At 41.5% G+C, this 16722-nt stretch overlaps 2 protein-coding genes across 2 annotated transcripts; both read left to right on the forward strand.

The window, feature by feature from the left end:
- The first annotated feature begins 5142 nt into the window (after window positions 1-5142).
- nkx2.9 (NK2 transcription factor related, locus 9 (Drosophila)) lies at window positions 5143-6165 on the forward strand. The gene is made up of 2 exons (XM_070920743.1): window positions 5143-5305; window positions 5597-6165. The coding sequence occupies exons 1-2, from the start codon at window positions 5143-5145 to the stop codon at window positions 6163-6165; spliced, it is 732 nt and encodes a 243-aa protein (XP_070776844.1).
- Window positions 6166-13390: 7225 nt separating this feature from the next.
- nkx2.1 (NK2 homeobox 1) lies at window positions 13391-15144 on the forward strand. Its single transcript, XM_070920565.1, has 2 exons — window positions 13391-13757; window positions 14474-15144. The coding sequence occupies exons 1-2, from the start codon at window positions 13391-13393 to the stop codon at window positions 15142-15144; spliced, it is 1038 nt and encodes a 345-aa protein (XP_070776666.1).
- Window positions 15145-16722: the final 1578 nt, after the last annotated feature.

The raw sequence follows: 16722 nt of genomic DNA on the forward strand, positions 1-16722 counted from the left end.
ACCCAAGTTAATGAACTGAAGTGTATTATTATTATTATTATCATTATTATTATTATTATTATGTAATATTTCATCACTCTCTGAACGTCCAATCGGAGCACTGACTGATCACTGCTGACTTTATTATTTGCAGTAGTGGAAAGTAACTGAGTACATTTACTCAAGTACTGTGCTTAAGTACAATTTTAAGGTATTTGTACTATACTTGAGTATTTCCATTTTCAACTGTTTTATGCTTCACTACAATTTGAAGGCAAATATTGTACTAATACTCTACTATAATTATTTGATAAGTTAATTTACTTTGCGGATTCAGATTTTTATACAAAATCTAATCAACAAATAAATTATGATGTCATATTCTAGATTAAAAATAAAACTTTATTGATCCACGGGGGGAATTCACAAGCTACCAGATAAAGCAGATAAGAGTATATGAAGTAGTTAAAATTAGCATTAGCAACATTAAAGTGATAAACACATTAATGCTTCGATGATTATAATACAATAATATAATATATACTATTCTGAAATGGGCCGTTCTGCACTGTGAGTATTTTTACTTTTGGTGCTTTAATCATATTTTGATGCTAATACTTTTGTACTTTTTACGTAAAAATATGAATGCAGGTCTTTTACTTGTAACAGAGTATTTCTACACAGTGGTATTGTTACTTTTACTTAAGTACAAGATCTGAGTTCTTCCACCTTTGATTATTTGGTAATGAAGATAAATGAAGGGAACTTTCAAGTCCTTTTATTTTTCTTAATTTTTCTCTCCTAAGTTCAATATTAAAACATTTGTAAATATTTCTTTATGTTAAACTGATCTTAAATTATGTGACATACAGAATCAAGGTTTGAAATGAAATGAAAGAGTAATGAAGTTGGCAAATCAAGAACATAACTGAGCTTCTGGCTCCTCTAAGACTGAATACTTCTCCTGAAGAATCAAATTAAACATTCATGATATTAATCGGCTTTTCCCCGTGTGTGACATGTTCTTTTAAGCACCTTTGCTCTAAATTTGTACTTTTAAAAACACTTTATTTCTCTAATGTCAGAACTTTTCCGCTGTTTTGTAACTTCTTTCATGAAAATCCCATTGACACACACTAGTTTTGTGTCTTAAAGCACCGTGTAAACAAACTTTTCCTTTCTGACACACTTTCACTGAGCAGCGCACACACAGCTGCTACATGATCAAGCAGCATCACAAGACCCCAGTTTACTGCAGAGAGGGAGATGCGGCTGCCGAGTAATTATCCCCCGTAGCCCCTCTCCAAAATGCTAATGGTATTTACAGGACTGGGAGAAGGGAGAGGACACCAGCGGCAGGTGCAGCTGCTGGTGCATCATGCTACACTGAGCCACCATACTGCTCTGAGGGGCAACAGAGGGGTCATTGTGGGTGTCTGAGGTGACGGATAATCAGTCAGTCTGAGATCAGATAAACATCCTGGGCTTTATCTTTTCTTCTCTGGCCGACTCATAAACTGCAAGCTCACAATTTGAGCCGCTATGGTGTTTACAATTTGGAATCAAACGTAAAGAGGAGGTGGTGTTTGGTTAAAGAACAGTGACTTAGATCAGCAGAGACATCTGATTTTAACTTTTCAAAGGGGAACTCTGCTGGATATGTGAAAAGAATTGTATAAAGCCTGAAGAGCTGCGTGAAATCTGATGAATGAATTCTGTCTGTTGGGGCTGAAAACTACAAGTTTGAGAAGGAATAAAGTTTGTTTGTTCATATCTGCTTGAGGCTACATTAGCTGCTACTAGCATAACACACTCGAATCTCTGACTGAACTGTCAGCGGTTGAGTTGCATCGTGGGTAATGTAGGCGTCAAGTTTTGACAAGGAGGAATAATTACTAGAATAAAAAACGACAAACAATTTTGATTTTTTTTTTTTTTAAACTGTGCATTATGAGTCCAACACAGGAGTGTAATGTTAAATCTGAGGAGTTCAGGTTAAGCTTTTTCTGTACTTATCACACACGTTTATAGACTTATTTGTTCGTGTAATGCAGCTCTGTCATGTCACCACCATATTTTATGTTTGTTTGTAGTACTCTTGTACTGCACTATTGTTCCTGGGTACTGTATTGTACTGCTTTCCTTGTAATTTGGAGTCAAATTGCTCTTGTATTGTTTCTTTTTTCATTTCTATTCTTAATTTCATTTTATATACTTATCATTATTATTATTATTATTATTATTATTATTATTATTTTTACTTTTATCTGTTTATTGACCTACTTTTTGAGTTCCATTACATCCTGCAAATTCTTAAAATGACATCTACTCCTTCTCCCTCATTTAAAAATCCAGAATCTCAGAATATGCAGATATTTTTCTTTTAAAAAGTTTAACTTTGACGTCTCCTACTTCACTGAAAAGTCAGAGTTTGTGCACTGAAGATTTCAAGTTTCCTCATCACACTTGTGTAAGTTACATATTGGACCAGGATTGTCTCCTACACACTTAAACTCAGGTTTAAGGTGAGCACAGAGAAACTCTCCTCCCTAAACAGCTGGATGTGAAAACAGTCTTCTGGTGTCAAACTGCATCCTCCTGCACAGTGAAGCTCAAACATCACAGTGAAGTAATAATAAACAGAACGCGTTTTGGACTGGAGGAGGACTTTAATAACTTACATTTTATAACACTGAAGTAAATCACCTCATGTGGTTCAGTGTTAAATCACAGGCTTGTTGTTGATCAGTGATGTTAAAACTGCCAGTTCAGCTGCTGAATCCAGAACCATGTGAGAAAAATCTCCACTTGGCTGAGAAAGGGATTGGGGATGGAGAGCTGAACAACAGAGTAAATATTTGGCAGTGGAGAGCTCTTGGGAGCTGCAGAGGACCCTCTCTGGCTGAAGCCCGCGGGTGTTAAATAGATTAAGTGGCTGCTGGGTCATTGTGGACAGAGAAATTCCCGCTCTTTGGACATGACTTTTCTTTGCCTTTGCGTGTTTTTGCTCTCCAATCGAGTGCCCTCTGTAAACCATCCACTCCAGCAAACCTGCGGTACTGTAATCCGCTGGTGTTTGTCAACCGCTGGGAGGCTCTTGTGTACACAGACATGATGCTTGAAGAGGGGGTCAGGCCTCTCACTTTTTAGTTTTAGCATAAGTTCATCTTAAAAGCTGCTTAATAGTGTTTGTTTTCAGAGGAAACACTTGTGCGTAATGTGCGTAAAAGTTTAAAATGGGAAGAAAACGAGAGATTGAGGCTGATTTGGGAGCATGTTGGGGCTGATAATACAGGTCACCGACTTTGTTGAACTTTGAAAATGTAAAAGGAATTTAATACGTCCTGAATCACACATGTAATATTGCTCCGGACTATAGACTTGGCGGCAGTGGACGCGGAGCAGTAGATAGTGTCCCAGATCCCATTCAGCTCCATTCAAAACCATGACAACACGGAACAAGCTCGGATTTATCCTGCAAAGTTAAAGGACATTGTGCCGGGGCGTCAATCAGGCATTATTGCGGGACTGAACAAATGCAAAATCTTGACTGGAACAAATGCTTCCAACGGGTCTCGGACGCGGGGCTACATTTTCCCCTTTTGTTCCCCTCCTCTGGTTGGCATGTATTTGTGCTCCCTCTCGTCCGACCACCCAGGACGACTGGGGAGGCATGTCCACCACCACCGCTCTCCTCCCCGGCCTCATGCACCTCGCTGAAGTGGACGAGGGCCGATATCAATATCAAATAAGAGGGGAAAAAAGCCCCCCCCACACATAGGGCTGGATTCACGCTTTGCATTTAATGCGTTTTATATGTGAGAGACACAGAAAGAGCCCAGATATCAGCCTGCAGGCGTCAGTCTGGACCGGGAGTGACCGGACCGCTTTAAAATAACGTTTTAACATTAAACGAAAGAGACAAAAATCAAGGAAATGAATGCATTAGAAGCCACAGTGTTCCGTCTTAGTGCTGTGCGTGACGCATGATGAATGATCAATAATTTATCTTGATTACCAATCAATAAAATCCTGTCAGCAGTCATCAGTCACTGCCCTAATTTCTCAGAAGCTGAATAAGACATGTTTAGGCATAAAAAGTCTTTATAGTATCATTAATTAGCCTCAGCAGTACAATTATTAACACTTTACTTGAACACCCTTATTTCACATTTTGAAGCACTATATAAACATTAATAACATGTTCACAGTTACACCTTCTCCTATGACGATATATATATATATATTTAAATGTTTATGCAGAAGCCCCCACTTATGGGATCCCACAGGAGGGGTTGTAGTTATTGACAAACCCATTAATAGACACTTATATCTGCTTATAGCGACATTAGAAACCATTTATTGAAAGTTAAAAGAAAATTGTACCATTTTCTCTATTTGTCCTGCACTGAAATATCATCATACATCATCTAGAAAACTCAAAAAGAAAGATTTTCCTGTTGAGCATTCCCTAAACATGTCAAAGGACATTTCTAGGGGGTGTTTGTGAGCCCCCTACGAGCCATAAACGTCAAAACTTCTCACGCCTGCAATTAATACGCCTCTAATGGACGTATTAGTTAAACCAACTTGTTGCACGCATCACGCTAATTGCTCACTTTGTATGCAAATGTTGGACACGTTGTTTGGACGAGGACAGGCGGGAGGAGGAGGAGGAGGAGGAGGAGCGGGGAGGGGGGGTTTGATGATGGGACGGGTCTCTGTTGTCAGTTGCCACCCAAGACGTGATTCAGCTCCAACAATTACCATTATCTGTTTCCCAGTTTGACGATACGGGACGAATCTGTAATGATGACGAGTGTTTCCTTCGCTCATTGTTGAAGCTCTGAGGTTGTTTTTTTTTCTCCACACCTACCATCATTGGGTGACAGCACTCCAGCCATTCAGGTACTCAGCGGAGGAGGAGGCTTTATAAGCGCGCAGCCTTGTGTTTGCAGCTTATGGAGTGCTGTTTGTGTAAACACTGAGCCACAGTGCACACACTTGGTTTCCGAGCTGGTGTTTGGACAGCGCGTAAAGTGGAGAGGATCCGCTGCGGGTTTTTTTTTCTCCTCCTTGGATAGACTTACTCTGAGGGCTTGCTCATTTATTCATTTATTTATTTTTACGCACACACAAACCCGGATTGCACGCACGGACGCGATGGCTGCTGCCCCGAGCAAGTTCAGTTTTTCCGTCAGGAGCATCCTGGATTTGCCTGAGCAGGATGCGGAGGCAGCGTCGCGGTCCTCCCCGGTCTACTCCTCCTGCTCATCCAGCTCGCCCTACACCTCCTGGACGGACTGCGAGCGGAGCCCATGCATATGTGAGTTCATGTTGATGATGCTGATGATTTGTTGAATGCAATTTATTGAAATATCTCGCGCCCTACTCTGCAAATATTGTTATATTTTATTCTAACAGCGTGTAGCTTTATTTTGAAATTGTAAGGAACCTTTCATCTAGTTAGGCCTAGATATCTCAGCTTTATTTTGAAATGAGATAGATGGATGGATGGATGGATGGACAGACGGGGAGAGAGAACGGTAGAAAAACGGTGTAATATCACATTATCTCTATCTGATTTTGGAATAACCTGCATTATTTATCTCTACAGCTTCTGATGAAGGGAGTCTCGAGGCCTCTCCCGACTCCACCAAGCCGGACCACTCGTCCCTGGACTCGGAGCCCGACAAGGGCAAGAAGAGCAAGAAGCGACGGGTGTTGTTCTCCAAGGCCCAGACCCTGGAGCTGGAGAGGCGCTTCCGCCAGCAGCGCTACCTGTCGGGCCCGGAGAGGGAGCAGCTGGCCCGGCTCCTCAGCCTGACCCCGACTCAGGTGAAGATCTGGTTCCAGAACCACCGCTACAAGATGAAGAGAGGCCGGGCAGAAGGAGCGCTGCAGGACTTGGAGATACCCCAGCCTCCGCTGCTGCGCCGGGTCGTTGTTCCGATCCTGGTCCGGGATGGGAAACCTTTTCACACCTGCATGCTTGACACGGAGAAAGCTGGCTGTTTGCATCCCTCTCCAGCGGTCCCCTTTCCCTTAGCCTACCCGTCTCTTCAGCACCCGTCCCCCGTCGCTCTCCCTCCCAGGTACCAGCAGCACTTTCCCACCGCGGCGGCCTCCAGATTCGCCTGGAGGGACTTTTGGAGCGACTCGGTCCACTTTAGTTCTTTCAAGTGAAGGCCTCATTTCAATGCACAAACTCATTTAGAATCGCATCAAATGTTTTCTGAATGTTTTGAAAATTTTCGAGCAACTTAAACATTTAGATTTTCACAATAGAACGAAGGATATTTTGCACATTTTATTTTGATATTTTTGTTTGTGTCTATTTTTTAAAATGCTGATAATATTTTCTCGTACATGGGCTTACTGGTGTAGCCTGTAGATTTATAATTATCTGCTGAGATAATGTATTTGTATATGAAGCTGTTTAAACATAATATTTGTATAAATAACTTGAAGACAAATAAGGTGCAGTAGGCTTTAGGCGGAGATAGAAGAGGTAGCAGCAAAGCCACTATTGTCTGAATGTTTGAAGGAGAAAAAAAATGTTATTTGTTATCTTTAAGGAAACTTTCTTTAAAGCTTTTGACTGTTTAAACTGTTTGTTTGTGAACAAAATTATTAATAAACGTTTCTCATATTTTGTATGATATGGCTGTGTAATGTGCATTCTTTTGTGTATAATCTGCACCCATTTCTGAAAACAAAACAAACAGATGCACAAACAAACCTTTTTGAAATCTATTTGTTTCTATTTTTTTCCCTGTTAGTTCGACACAAGTTTATTTTTTCTTGTTTTCCAAATGTGTTAAATTAAGGCTGTAACTCTGTTCAGTGGTTTTAAAATCAAAATGTAGTCTAAAATATATAAAATTAGTGAAATCTGAAACATGCAGCAGGTCATGACTGGGGCCCAGAGGCTTTTCTAATGTTAAAAAACTAATTATGCACCCAGAAGCTGAGCAAACATCCCTTCTAAAAGGCCTGGATTTGGTTAAGCATAAGAATACCCAGTAAACATTACAGCCTCTCTCACTATAGCACCCTGGTGTCGTCTGGGCCCATGGGCCGCTTTTCACTTTTACACTACTAACTTTTGTTATTCTGAGGATGAATACGGCGATTACACTCAGGCTTTAGGTGGAAGTCTTGGTTTGTGTACTGTAGGTTTGATGGAGGATATGATTTCTGAGAATTAAAGGCGGACGATCAACTTTCTTCAAGCGTTAATCCTAAATGTTCTACAGATAACTGAGCAGGTGCAGTTGAGGAGGAAGATGCTTTTCACAGCCAGAAATATGAAAAAAAACAAAACAAAGTTTATATTGATGTTTCTTTTTTCTTTATTATGAGACACAGCAGATTTTACAGTGTTATTAAGTTTCATTGAGAGTTATTTGCGCACTCAGCAGCTGTTAAAAACAACTCATCAGTGAAATGACGTGGATGTAGAGAAAAGCCGTCCACGGTGTTGATGATCATCGTCTCAAAGTTAAAAATACTTCACTGATTTTCCTCATTTCCACCCTCATTTAAATATCATGAAAAATATGCCCCAGTGTTTAAAATCATGTCAGTATTTCATCAGTGACGAGGGGGGTCTTCTGCTTTCACGCCCCCTATAATGTTGTTTGCTCGTCCTGTGACCCTGCAGCCCATCGTCCCTGTCACCTGGTCCTTTGTGCCCCTCGCTGGGGCCACCTTGTATCACATATGGAGGGGACTGGCCGAACCCCTCAGCTCGCTGCATCTCCCCTTAAACACCCTTTTTGTCTGCATGTCTCCCCGTGAATGGACCATTGTCCCTCGTCCAAAAGGGACCGAGACAAAATCTTTAGTGTTTCAATTCCCGTGATGTTTAATCAGTCCCTGCGACAAATTTATGAGGTTTAACTGCACAATGGTGTTTTAGAGCATCTTGGGGTTTAAGGGTGACAAAGACAGGCTTTTAGAGGTTGCCATTGGTTTTTTAAGTTGGTCCAAGGAATTGTCTGAAAAGGATGGGCTTGTATTAGCCTGCCCATCCTATAGTTTTACTCACTGGTCTGTCCCCGGGGGCCCTTTTAGGAAAGTTATAAGGTCCACATAAACTAGGCCACAGGAGGAGTTTTGTTAAGTTAACATCTAACACATAATGACCCTCAGAGTTAGAGAGATTTTTTGCTTTTCAACTTTTAGCACAGATGATTTCTTGGAAAGCTTTTTGCTGTTACATATATGCATTTCAAACACTAAACTTTCCCCAAATAATGGACTTTGTAAAAGTTTGATAGGACAGAATTAGTAATACTTTAACATGTTGTTAACTACAGTATATCCAAACACTATGAATATTAAAAAAAAAACGTGCAGTATAGGCTACAAAGTTAACAAAGTAGAATAGTTTATACACTCAAAAACTGGCTACTTGTCTCACATACTTTGTGTTCTCAAATGTTATAGGCAACTTCAAGAAAAGATGTTCCAAGAGGACAAATACATGTTTAATTTTAGTTTATTTAACCTACAGTATTTGTTGTATTTGAAGAACTGCTGCATCTTTTATGTGTGTTGATTATATAATGTGCAACACTGACTACTTGTGTGAGCCTATATGAGTGAGCTCTGCACTATTTTGAGGTGAGAGTTTTGATTTACTGCCTCTCCTGAGGCTCCTGGGGCTCCTGGAGTGATGTGTTGTTGGTCTAAATTCAGTGACAGCAGGTTAAGAGAAGACATGTTTGACTTTATAGACTCAGAGTCAGAAAACTACTGTATTGGTGGATTTGATGACGGTTGCAGCTCAATGTTGAACCAGTGTATACTGGAACAAAAAGTCCCATAAGATTACTGATATTTCTCTCTTTTTTCTCTGGTATTCAATTGAAAAAGTCTATTAACATGTGAATGTGTTCATACATTGAGCAATTTCCCAACCTTTTCAGGTTGTGACTACTTAAAAAACACTTTCTACTGGCATCCCAGCATCACAATTTGCATATATATCATTGTAGGAAGAGGTAAAAGTATGGTACTGGTATCTCACAAGAGAAATCTGAAAATATTCAGCTTTGCACAGTCAGAAACATCTCAGACTAAATGTAGAAATGCCTTAAAGACACTTTCTTAAAATTACTTAAAAGCACATCTACTTCTTGTGATTTGGAAAACACACCCTTGTGCCCCAGAAGTGAACTGGTTTTTAACAATAAAGTTGAAGGTATCTCACCATTATCTTTGGTTCAGTCTCGTACAGACTGTTGAACATACCAAACTGATGCCAGTAAATGAAGATGGCATCGCCTGTGACACATTTTAAAAAGTTAGGAAAATGTTTGTGTAAGTTTTCAAAGGTCAGACCAAAGGTAGGCAACAGACAAATAGGGTTTAAATTTGAAACCTCATGAATTGCTCTAATGACACCAAAACAGATGTAATCTCCATACAAAATAAAATACTTTTCATTTAAAGTTGCAGTTCCTCATTAGTTTTGTGTTGGGCTTCTGCGTACGTTCATAAAATCAACCTTTCAATGTGTTTGTTTAAAAGCAGTTAAATGCCTACAGCTTTCAGAAACAATGACTCCTGCGTTTTGCACTTATTGAAAGCTGTTTAAGCTGTTAATTGTAGTGACATGCTGACGTCTTTCCCATCTTCAGATAATATGATGTGTGAGAAACTCTGTGGTGTTTATGATCCACACCCTCCACTAGATGGCGCACTAACACACGGTATCACCTCTCACCTCCTCGCAGTAGATGTATGTTTAGTTCTTCTGGATGCAGAGAGCCGGTGCTCCACTAGGGGTCGTGCTTCACTGGAGAAACACCACAGCTTTACTCTTTGAACCCCTCACCACTATGTTGCCTTGGAGCTGCTGATTGGGTGCAGAGAGATGGCCGCCCGTAGTGACGTGTTTCTGCTTGGTGTGACGTCAGTGCGTCAGTGTTTTAGCTCCAGGGTCGAATTGCAAAAAGTCACTCGTCCTCTAATGAGTCCTGTTCTCTTTCTCTTTATGATGCCCAGTTTGAAATGTTGGTGACCGGCTTGGATAGATAATGAGGGTAAACGATGGTTGTTAATCAGTCTGACCCTGCAGACCAAACTCCAGAGAAAAAAAGACAGAAATAAGGTCATCGTCAGTTGAAGTCTCATGTGTGATGGTGAAGCTTTTCTTCTTTCTTTTTGTCACCTCCTTCTCAGCATCTATTTTTTTTTCTCTTGCCGCTCATTTCCTGGTAGAAAAAGTAGGAAAAAGTCAGAAAAAGTTTTGAGGAATGAAAATCCTCAGATGAGCTCACAGTGGCAGAGCAAGAGGCGGCCATTAATATCCTTCACCTGTTAGACTTAATAGGGTCTGTGTTTGAGGCCGTAGTCATGCAGGATACCATGCAGGCTTGGAATTTATGATGATATTTAACATAACTATTTATATTAAAGTGGACCTCAAATGTTGAATAGCTTCTGAATGCAAAATAGCCCAAATGTAAGATTATTAGATCTACAATCATAGTTATTTAAGTGTGCAATGGAGACAGGTGTGCGGATGTTTTTTGATTTTCTCATTTATCTCTGGAGATCAATTTATGGTTCATCAGCAGATATAAAGTGGCATTTTTGCACTTATTGGATAGAGTTATGTTTAATATTCATTCCTATAGAGGTGCATGTAATATATCTCTCTCAGTGTAGCTGTAGCTTTCCACATGATGTTTTTATGTGGACATGAATATTCGCAGTGAATTTTGTCTTTTATAATAAAATCTTATTGTTTTTTTATGGGAAATAATAACACTTCCTTTTTAGCTTTCATTGCAAACACTTGTTTTCCCGTCTGAAGTTGCTTTCTGGATTATATCATGCACCAATCAGTTCATAAACAACAACCTGAAGCCTCGATAACAAAGACTCGGTAGCCTCATACCCGCCACTTCAGAGTGTCCTCATTATTCTGAGGAATTAGCCGGAACATTTGGACTAATTGCCGCTAATTGGCCATAATAGCCGTGTGCCAGAACAGTTAAAAGGTACTGATTTAGATGATTAAGAATGTCTTGCGAAATTCCGTAATTAAGGAAGGCATAAGCAAGATTTACCTTGCATGCAGAAACATGCAGTCATTTTAATTGCCTGCGATTATATGGCTTGCGAATTATGCGCCCGCACCTCGGCTACCATCCAAACAATTTATTTTAACTGTAATATTTAGGCTTGGACTATATGATAATATTGCTTCATTAAAGGTAATTGTAAAGAAATAGGAGGACATGGGTTGTTGTGATGTGTACAGTGTGCAGGGCTCTTTAAGGTGGACCAGTGCACCTCCATGCAGCCCTGCAAATAGTGCACAGATTATCCTTCTGTAATGCCGGGAGCCGTGAAATATGCAGCCAGAAGCCTGTAAAACACAGAGCTGTGGCTGGTGATCCCCGTGACAAACTGTCAGTGATCTGCATGTCACTGCAGTAATGGGACTTTACTCTGCTGCTGAGTCTGGCCTCAGTTTGACAGCTTGTTGCTGAGGGTGCATTGTCATTCATTTGAGTTAAAAAACAAACAAACAATTAAACTAATTTCCTACAGTTTTACTTTAGAAATGAAACAAGAAACGCAGGTTTAGAGTCACCGTGGAATAAAACTGACCACAACATTACACATGATTGTGTCTGCCACCAGAAGACGCTGTGTTTCTTCAGTTCCTGTATAAGGAAATATCGGCTCAACCTGCACAGACTTCTTCTGTTAGCTGGTGGCATCTGCTGCTGCTGCTGCTGCTGCTGCTGCAGGACTGACGTTAGATCTCCCGGCAAGACCTTTACAAAACCGAAATGTATTAATAATATTTGCTTTATTATTATTTATTTTTTTACAGTAGTCATAGGCTCAGCTGCGGTATGATCCTGACATCCACAGATTGTGTAAGTTAGAAGTTATTGTATCGATTTGAATCCTTTATTTTCTAATGTCGTTTGTCAACAGTTTTGTACTTAAGAAGCTGGAGACAGGATACATTGGTAGCCGAATAATGACTTGTACTGAAGGCTGTTGCTTTATATTAAAATATTGACAAACATGTAAAATAATGTGCCGTTAATGTTAATCAAAATAAGATTATGCACATAGTTAAGAAGTAGGCTAGTGGTAGGAGCCGATTAGCCTTTCCAAAAAATATATTATTAATAATAATCCTACTACTACCAATAATAATAATAATACAAATACATAAATGTGATGTTATTAGAGTAATTTACACATTTTTGGCTTAAAAAAGATATTTAAATTCCTATTTTGGGGTGAAAAGCGCAGAAAAAGTCACCTAAAAGCTTTGCGTAAAAGTTGACTTTGGCTCAGAGTAACATTTCTTGGCTTCAGAGCTGGTCAACATCTTTTCTTGTGCTACTGTGTGAAACATTTTTGGAGATGAGATATGATTGAGTTAAACTGTTATGGCTCATTGAGCATTAAGGCGAGATGCTACTGAGGGCTACCTGGCGTTATGCTGCAGGAGAGTGCTTGAACGCCGTTAACTTCATCTGAGAGCCTCTCCTACTCCAGACTCTATTTTGGGTTGTTTTTCTTTTTTTGTTTTTTCTTGTTTTTTTTCCAGCGGGTCTCTCAGACGAGTGTGTGCATCTGAATTTAGGTAACACGCTGCTTGCGTCCAATGATATCAAAAGAAAAAAACGAGGGGGGTTAATCATTTACGCAGCCACTTAACACGCGGATGTGTATTTATTTACTTATCAGTATCAGTCAATTTCCCTCCCCGCAAGTGCACTTTTGCATGTCTGAGTACGATAAGGCATAACACAAACAATCCTGCAATCACTGGAGGCCTCTCATGGCCATTAAAAGTCAGTAGTTCAACTGAGGAGTGGTTCTCCAACTCTCAAGTCCATATAGGCCTCCTTTCATCAAGAGGCCCTCGTAAACATCACTACAGTTAATAAAGTGTATTGTGGTCAGTGCAGTCTCAAGGTGCAGCCGTGTGTTTATCAGCGACAGCAACAAGTCACAAACTCCAAATCCAGCAACTGCAGCGACACCGCCTGCAGGCGCCGGGACGAGCATTTATGATCATGTACAGCGCTTATGTTATTGTTAGTGGGAGGGGAGCACATGTCTTGTAAGTGAAATTACGCGCGGTGAAAGGAGGCTAGAGCTGTTTTGTATTGTTGCCGATGCCCCGCCTCTGATGGTAGCCTTAAACCTGGCACCCAGCTAAAACAAACCAAAGCCAGCACCGAGCTCCCACTCAATCCAATTAAGGCGGACTTGAGGCGCTCTCCTACGTGTTCATCTACCAGGATCGACGTTGAGACAACAGGAACCAGAGGGGCTTTGGCCAAAAAAAAAAAAAAAAAAAAGAGAAGGAGAGATTGCCTTGCCTTCTAATTTCTCCCTCTCCAGCCCCAGAACAATGTCGATGAGCCCTAAGCATACGACTCCTTTTTCTGTTTCCGATATCTTGAGTCCCCTTGAGGAGAGCTATAAGAAAGTAAGTATGGAGAATAACAACTTGGGGGCACCTCTCACTTCTTACCGGCAGCCGCAGGTCTCTCAGGCGGCGATGCAGCAGCACCACATGGGCCATAATGGGACTGTGTCTGCGGCTTACCACATGACTGCGGCAGGTGTTTCTCAGCTGTCACACACGGCCATGGGGGGCTACTGTAACGGCAACCTGGGCAACATGGGCGACCTGCCGTCCTACCAAGACGGCATGAGGGGCAGCACCACGGCCACCGGCTGGTACGGAGCCAACCCGGACCCGCGCTTCTCCACCAGTGAGTAGCCTGCACCTGTACCTTGACTTTGAGCTGCCGCAGGATGTATAACGCGGAAATGCAGTTTTATGTGCTTGCTTCGTGTTTATGCTGCGTTTTAGTGCTTGTTGTGTTTCTTCTGTCACCCGTGCGCGTTTGTGCGCCGAGGTGGGCACTCTCCAAACTCCTCCACTTCACCCGCTAGGTTATTATTGTATTATTTGGGAGGGCAAAGACAAAGTAAAACCATGCATTTCATCCATGGCGTGCAACATCTGGAATAAAGGTCTCACCATAAGGAGCATTCATGCCGGAAATCCAAGCTTTGTGCCTTGATTTAAGATAAAGATAGTGGAATAATGTATCACATTAATCCAATAATAATAATACGCTGTCATGAGCTACTGCTGCAATTTGTGCTCATGAGATTTAGTTGATAAAATTTGAGTCTGATAATGTATGAGCTTTAGGGTTCCTGCCTCTTTGGGAAGCATTTTTACTCAGCTACTTGTCAAAATGTAGACCATGCTGAGTGACCCAGCCATGAAAATAATTATCAGGGCTGGGATGACATGAATGCCAAAGTTAATGACATTATAACTCATAGTTTTATCCATCAAAAAGGCAATCAATCCTCGGACTCAAAGCCAATTTGCTGTGATGTTTTCCGCACAAAGAGTTATTTTTTCAAGTGAAATCAACCATTTCATTTTATTAATTTTCTGTTTTTTCCTCAGTTTCTCGCTTCATGGGCTCGTCGTCTGGCATGAACATGGGCAGCATGGGCAGCCTCAGCTCCCTGGCAGACGTGGGTAAAGGCATGGGCTCCCTGTCCAGCACCCCGAGGAGAAAGAGGCGAGTGTTGTTCTCCCAGGCGCAGGTGTACGAGCTGGAGCGACGCTTCAAGCAGCAGAAATACCTGTCGGCTCCGGAGAGGGAGCACCTGGCAAGTATGATCCACCTCACCCCGACCCAGGTGAAAATCTGGTTCCAGAATCACCGGTATAAGATGAAGAGGCAGGCTAAAGACAAAGTCTCCCAGCAGCAGATGCAGCAGGACAGCGGCTCGTGCCAGCAGCAGCAGTCCCCGCGGAGGGTGGCCGTGCCGGTGCTGGTGAAGGACGGGAAGCCGTGCCAAGGCAGCGGCCACACGCCCACATCCTCCGCACAGACCCACCACCAGCAAGGGGGCAATGTCATGATCATGTCCAACAACACGTCCGGCCTCGGGCAGCACCAGAGCCAGCAGGTGGGAAGCACAGGCCACTCTCCAGATTTGGCGCCGCACTCCTCCAGTCCGCCGTCACTGCAGAGCCAAGTGGCCGGCCTCTCCCACCTCAATTCCCCCGGCGCAGAGTACGGCTCGGCCCTGCAGTGTTCAGCCCTGTTGTACGGCAGGACGTGGTGACATGAGGCGCCGGCTCTGATTTAAACCAATTCTTCTATTTAAAGAAAAAAAAATACTTTTTTTTTTTTTTTCTTTTCAAGACTCGACAAGTTTCTCTGTAAATGTGCGCGTTTGAACAAGAACCGAGTGAAATCGGTGCAGCTCTTCTTGAATTGTCACCGTTTGGAAGGAAGTGTGACTTTTATGGAAGGAAGGAAGGAAAAAAAAAACACTTTTGACCAGAAACTGCGGATGTGAAAGTCTTTGGATTTATTTATGTAAATTATATTGAGACAGAAGAAGAATCAGCAGTCAGAGAGGCCGCATTAGTTGGGGAAGAGTGAACCTGAACAGGGAGGCGTATAGGCCCAGAACTGCTGTAGGCTATATGGGTGCTGTTAACACAAACACACGTGACTCTGATTTATAATAGATTTTAATGTAAGCCGTAGAACTAGCTGTACATTTCTGTAAAAGGTTTGAATTTTAGCTCTCTGTTGTACAAAGTTTTTGACGCTATTGCCGGTTTGTTGTCGTTTCATTGGTATTTGTACGTTTTATTTCTTTGTAACTTATATAGATATTTGACTTACTACAAAACAGTCCTATTAATAAATTATGGAAACAAGACAGTTAAGCTTTTTTTCTGTGAAACATGTCAACATATGCGATGTTGAATGGCGGAAATATTCATTTGGGGAAAAGATCAGTAGAGCAAAAATGACACCAGTGCGGTATTATTATTATTATTATTATTATTATTATTAGCTTGTCTTCTATTATAGGTGTTTTTTCGCTTTTAAGGAGGTGTAATCTTTATTGATTCTTGGGATTATTTACGTGGAAAAAAATATAATTTGAAGAAGCAGGTCTCCATGCCGCCACGTAGGCGCAGGTTTGGCAAACTGACTAACTACTTTATCGACACTCAGGATCTTATTCTGGAGCCAGTTTTTCTTGTTTTATTTTCTGACAAAATCACACGCCGCTCAGGCTTATCGTCACAGGCTGCAGCTCACACAGCAGTGCCCTGCAGAGTAAACTCAGCCTTTATGTGTGCAGCTTTTTTCTTTTCTCTTTGTGTGTGTGTGTGTGTGTATTTGAAGCGCTGGTGTGTGTGTGTGTGTGTGTGTGTGTTTCTATATGCTGACTGTGTGAGTCAGAAAGGTGAGGTCTTTCTTTCGGCTCCCAACATCAAACACAAACGCTTATCGATGAAATCCCAGACCAAACAGCGCGGTGTTTCTGCTCAAATAGCTCGCGAGGCGAACTGTCGGCGCGAGGCTATCAGCTGGTTTATCAATAATCAATCAGGGGATTGAAAGGAAACGGCGAAAGGCACAAACATTTCTTTAAACATTCGGCTGTATTTGAGTCCTACAGGCTGTTTGATGCTTCAGTGTTTTTCTTTTAATGGCCGCAACAACGGACACACACACAAGCAGCAATTTATTCCTCTTATTTCCTCGTTGCAGGCTCTGTAAATAAAAGCTATAATAATCATTAGGGACTATTCTCCCGCCACCTAATAGCGCTATAGGTATTAACAGTAAATAATGTGGTTGCTAAGCGACTGGGGTAACGACAGGTGATTTTCGT

This window comes from Enoplosus armatus, chromosome 15, assembly GCF_043641665.1.
Source record: "Enoplosus armatus isolate fEnoArm2 chromosome 15, fEnoArm2.hap1, whole genome shotgun sequence".
Lineage (NCBI taxonomy): Eukaryota > Metazoa > Chordata > Actinopteri > Centrarchiformes > Enoplosidae > Enoplosus > Enoplosus armatus.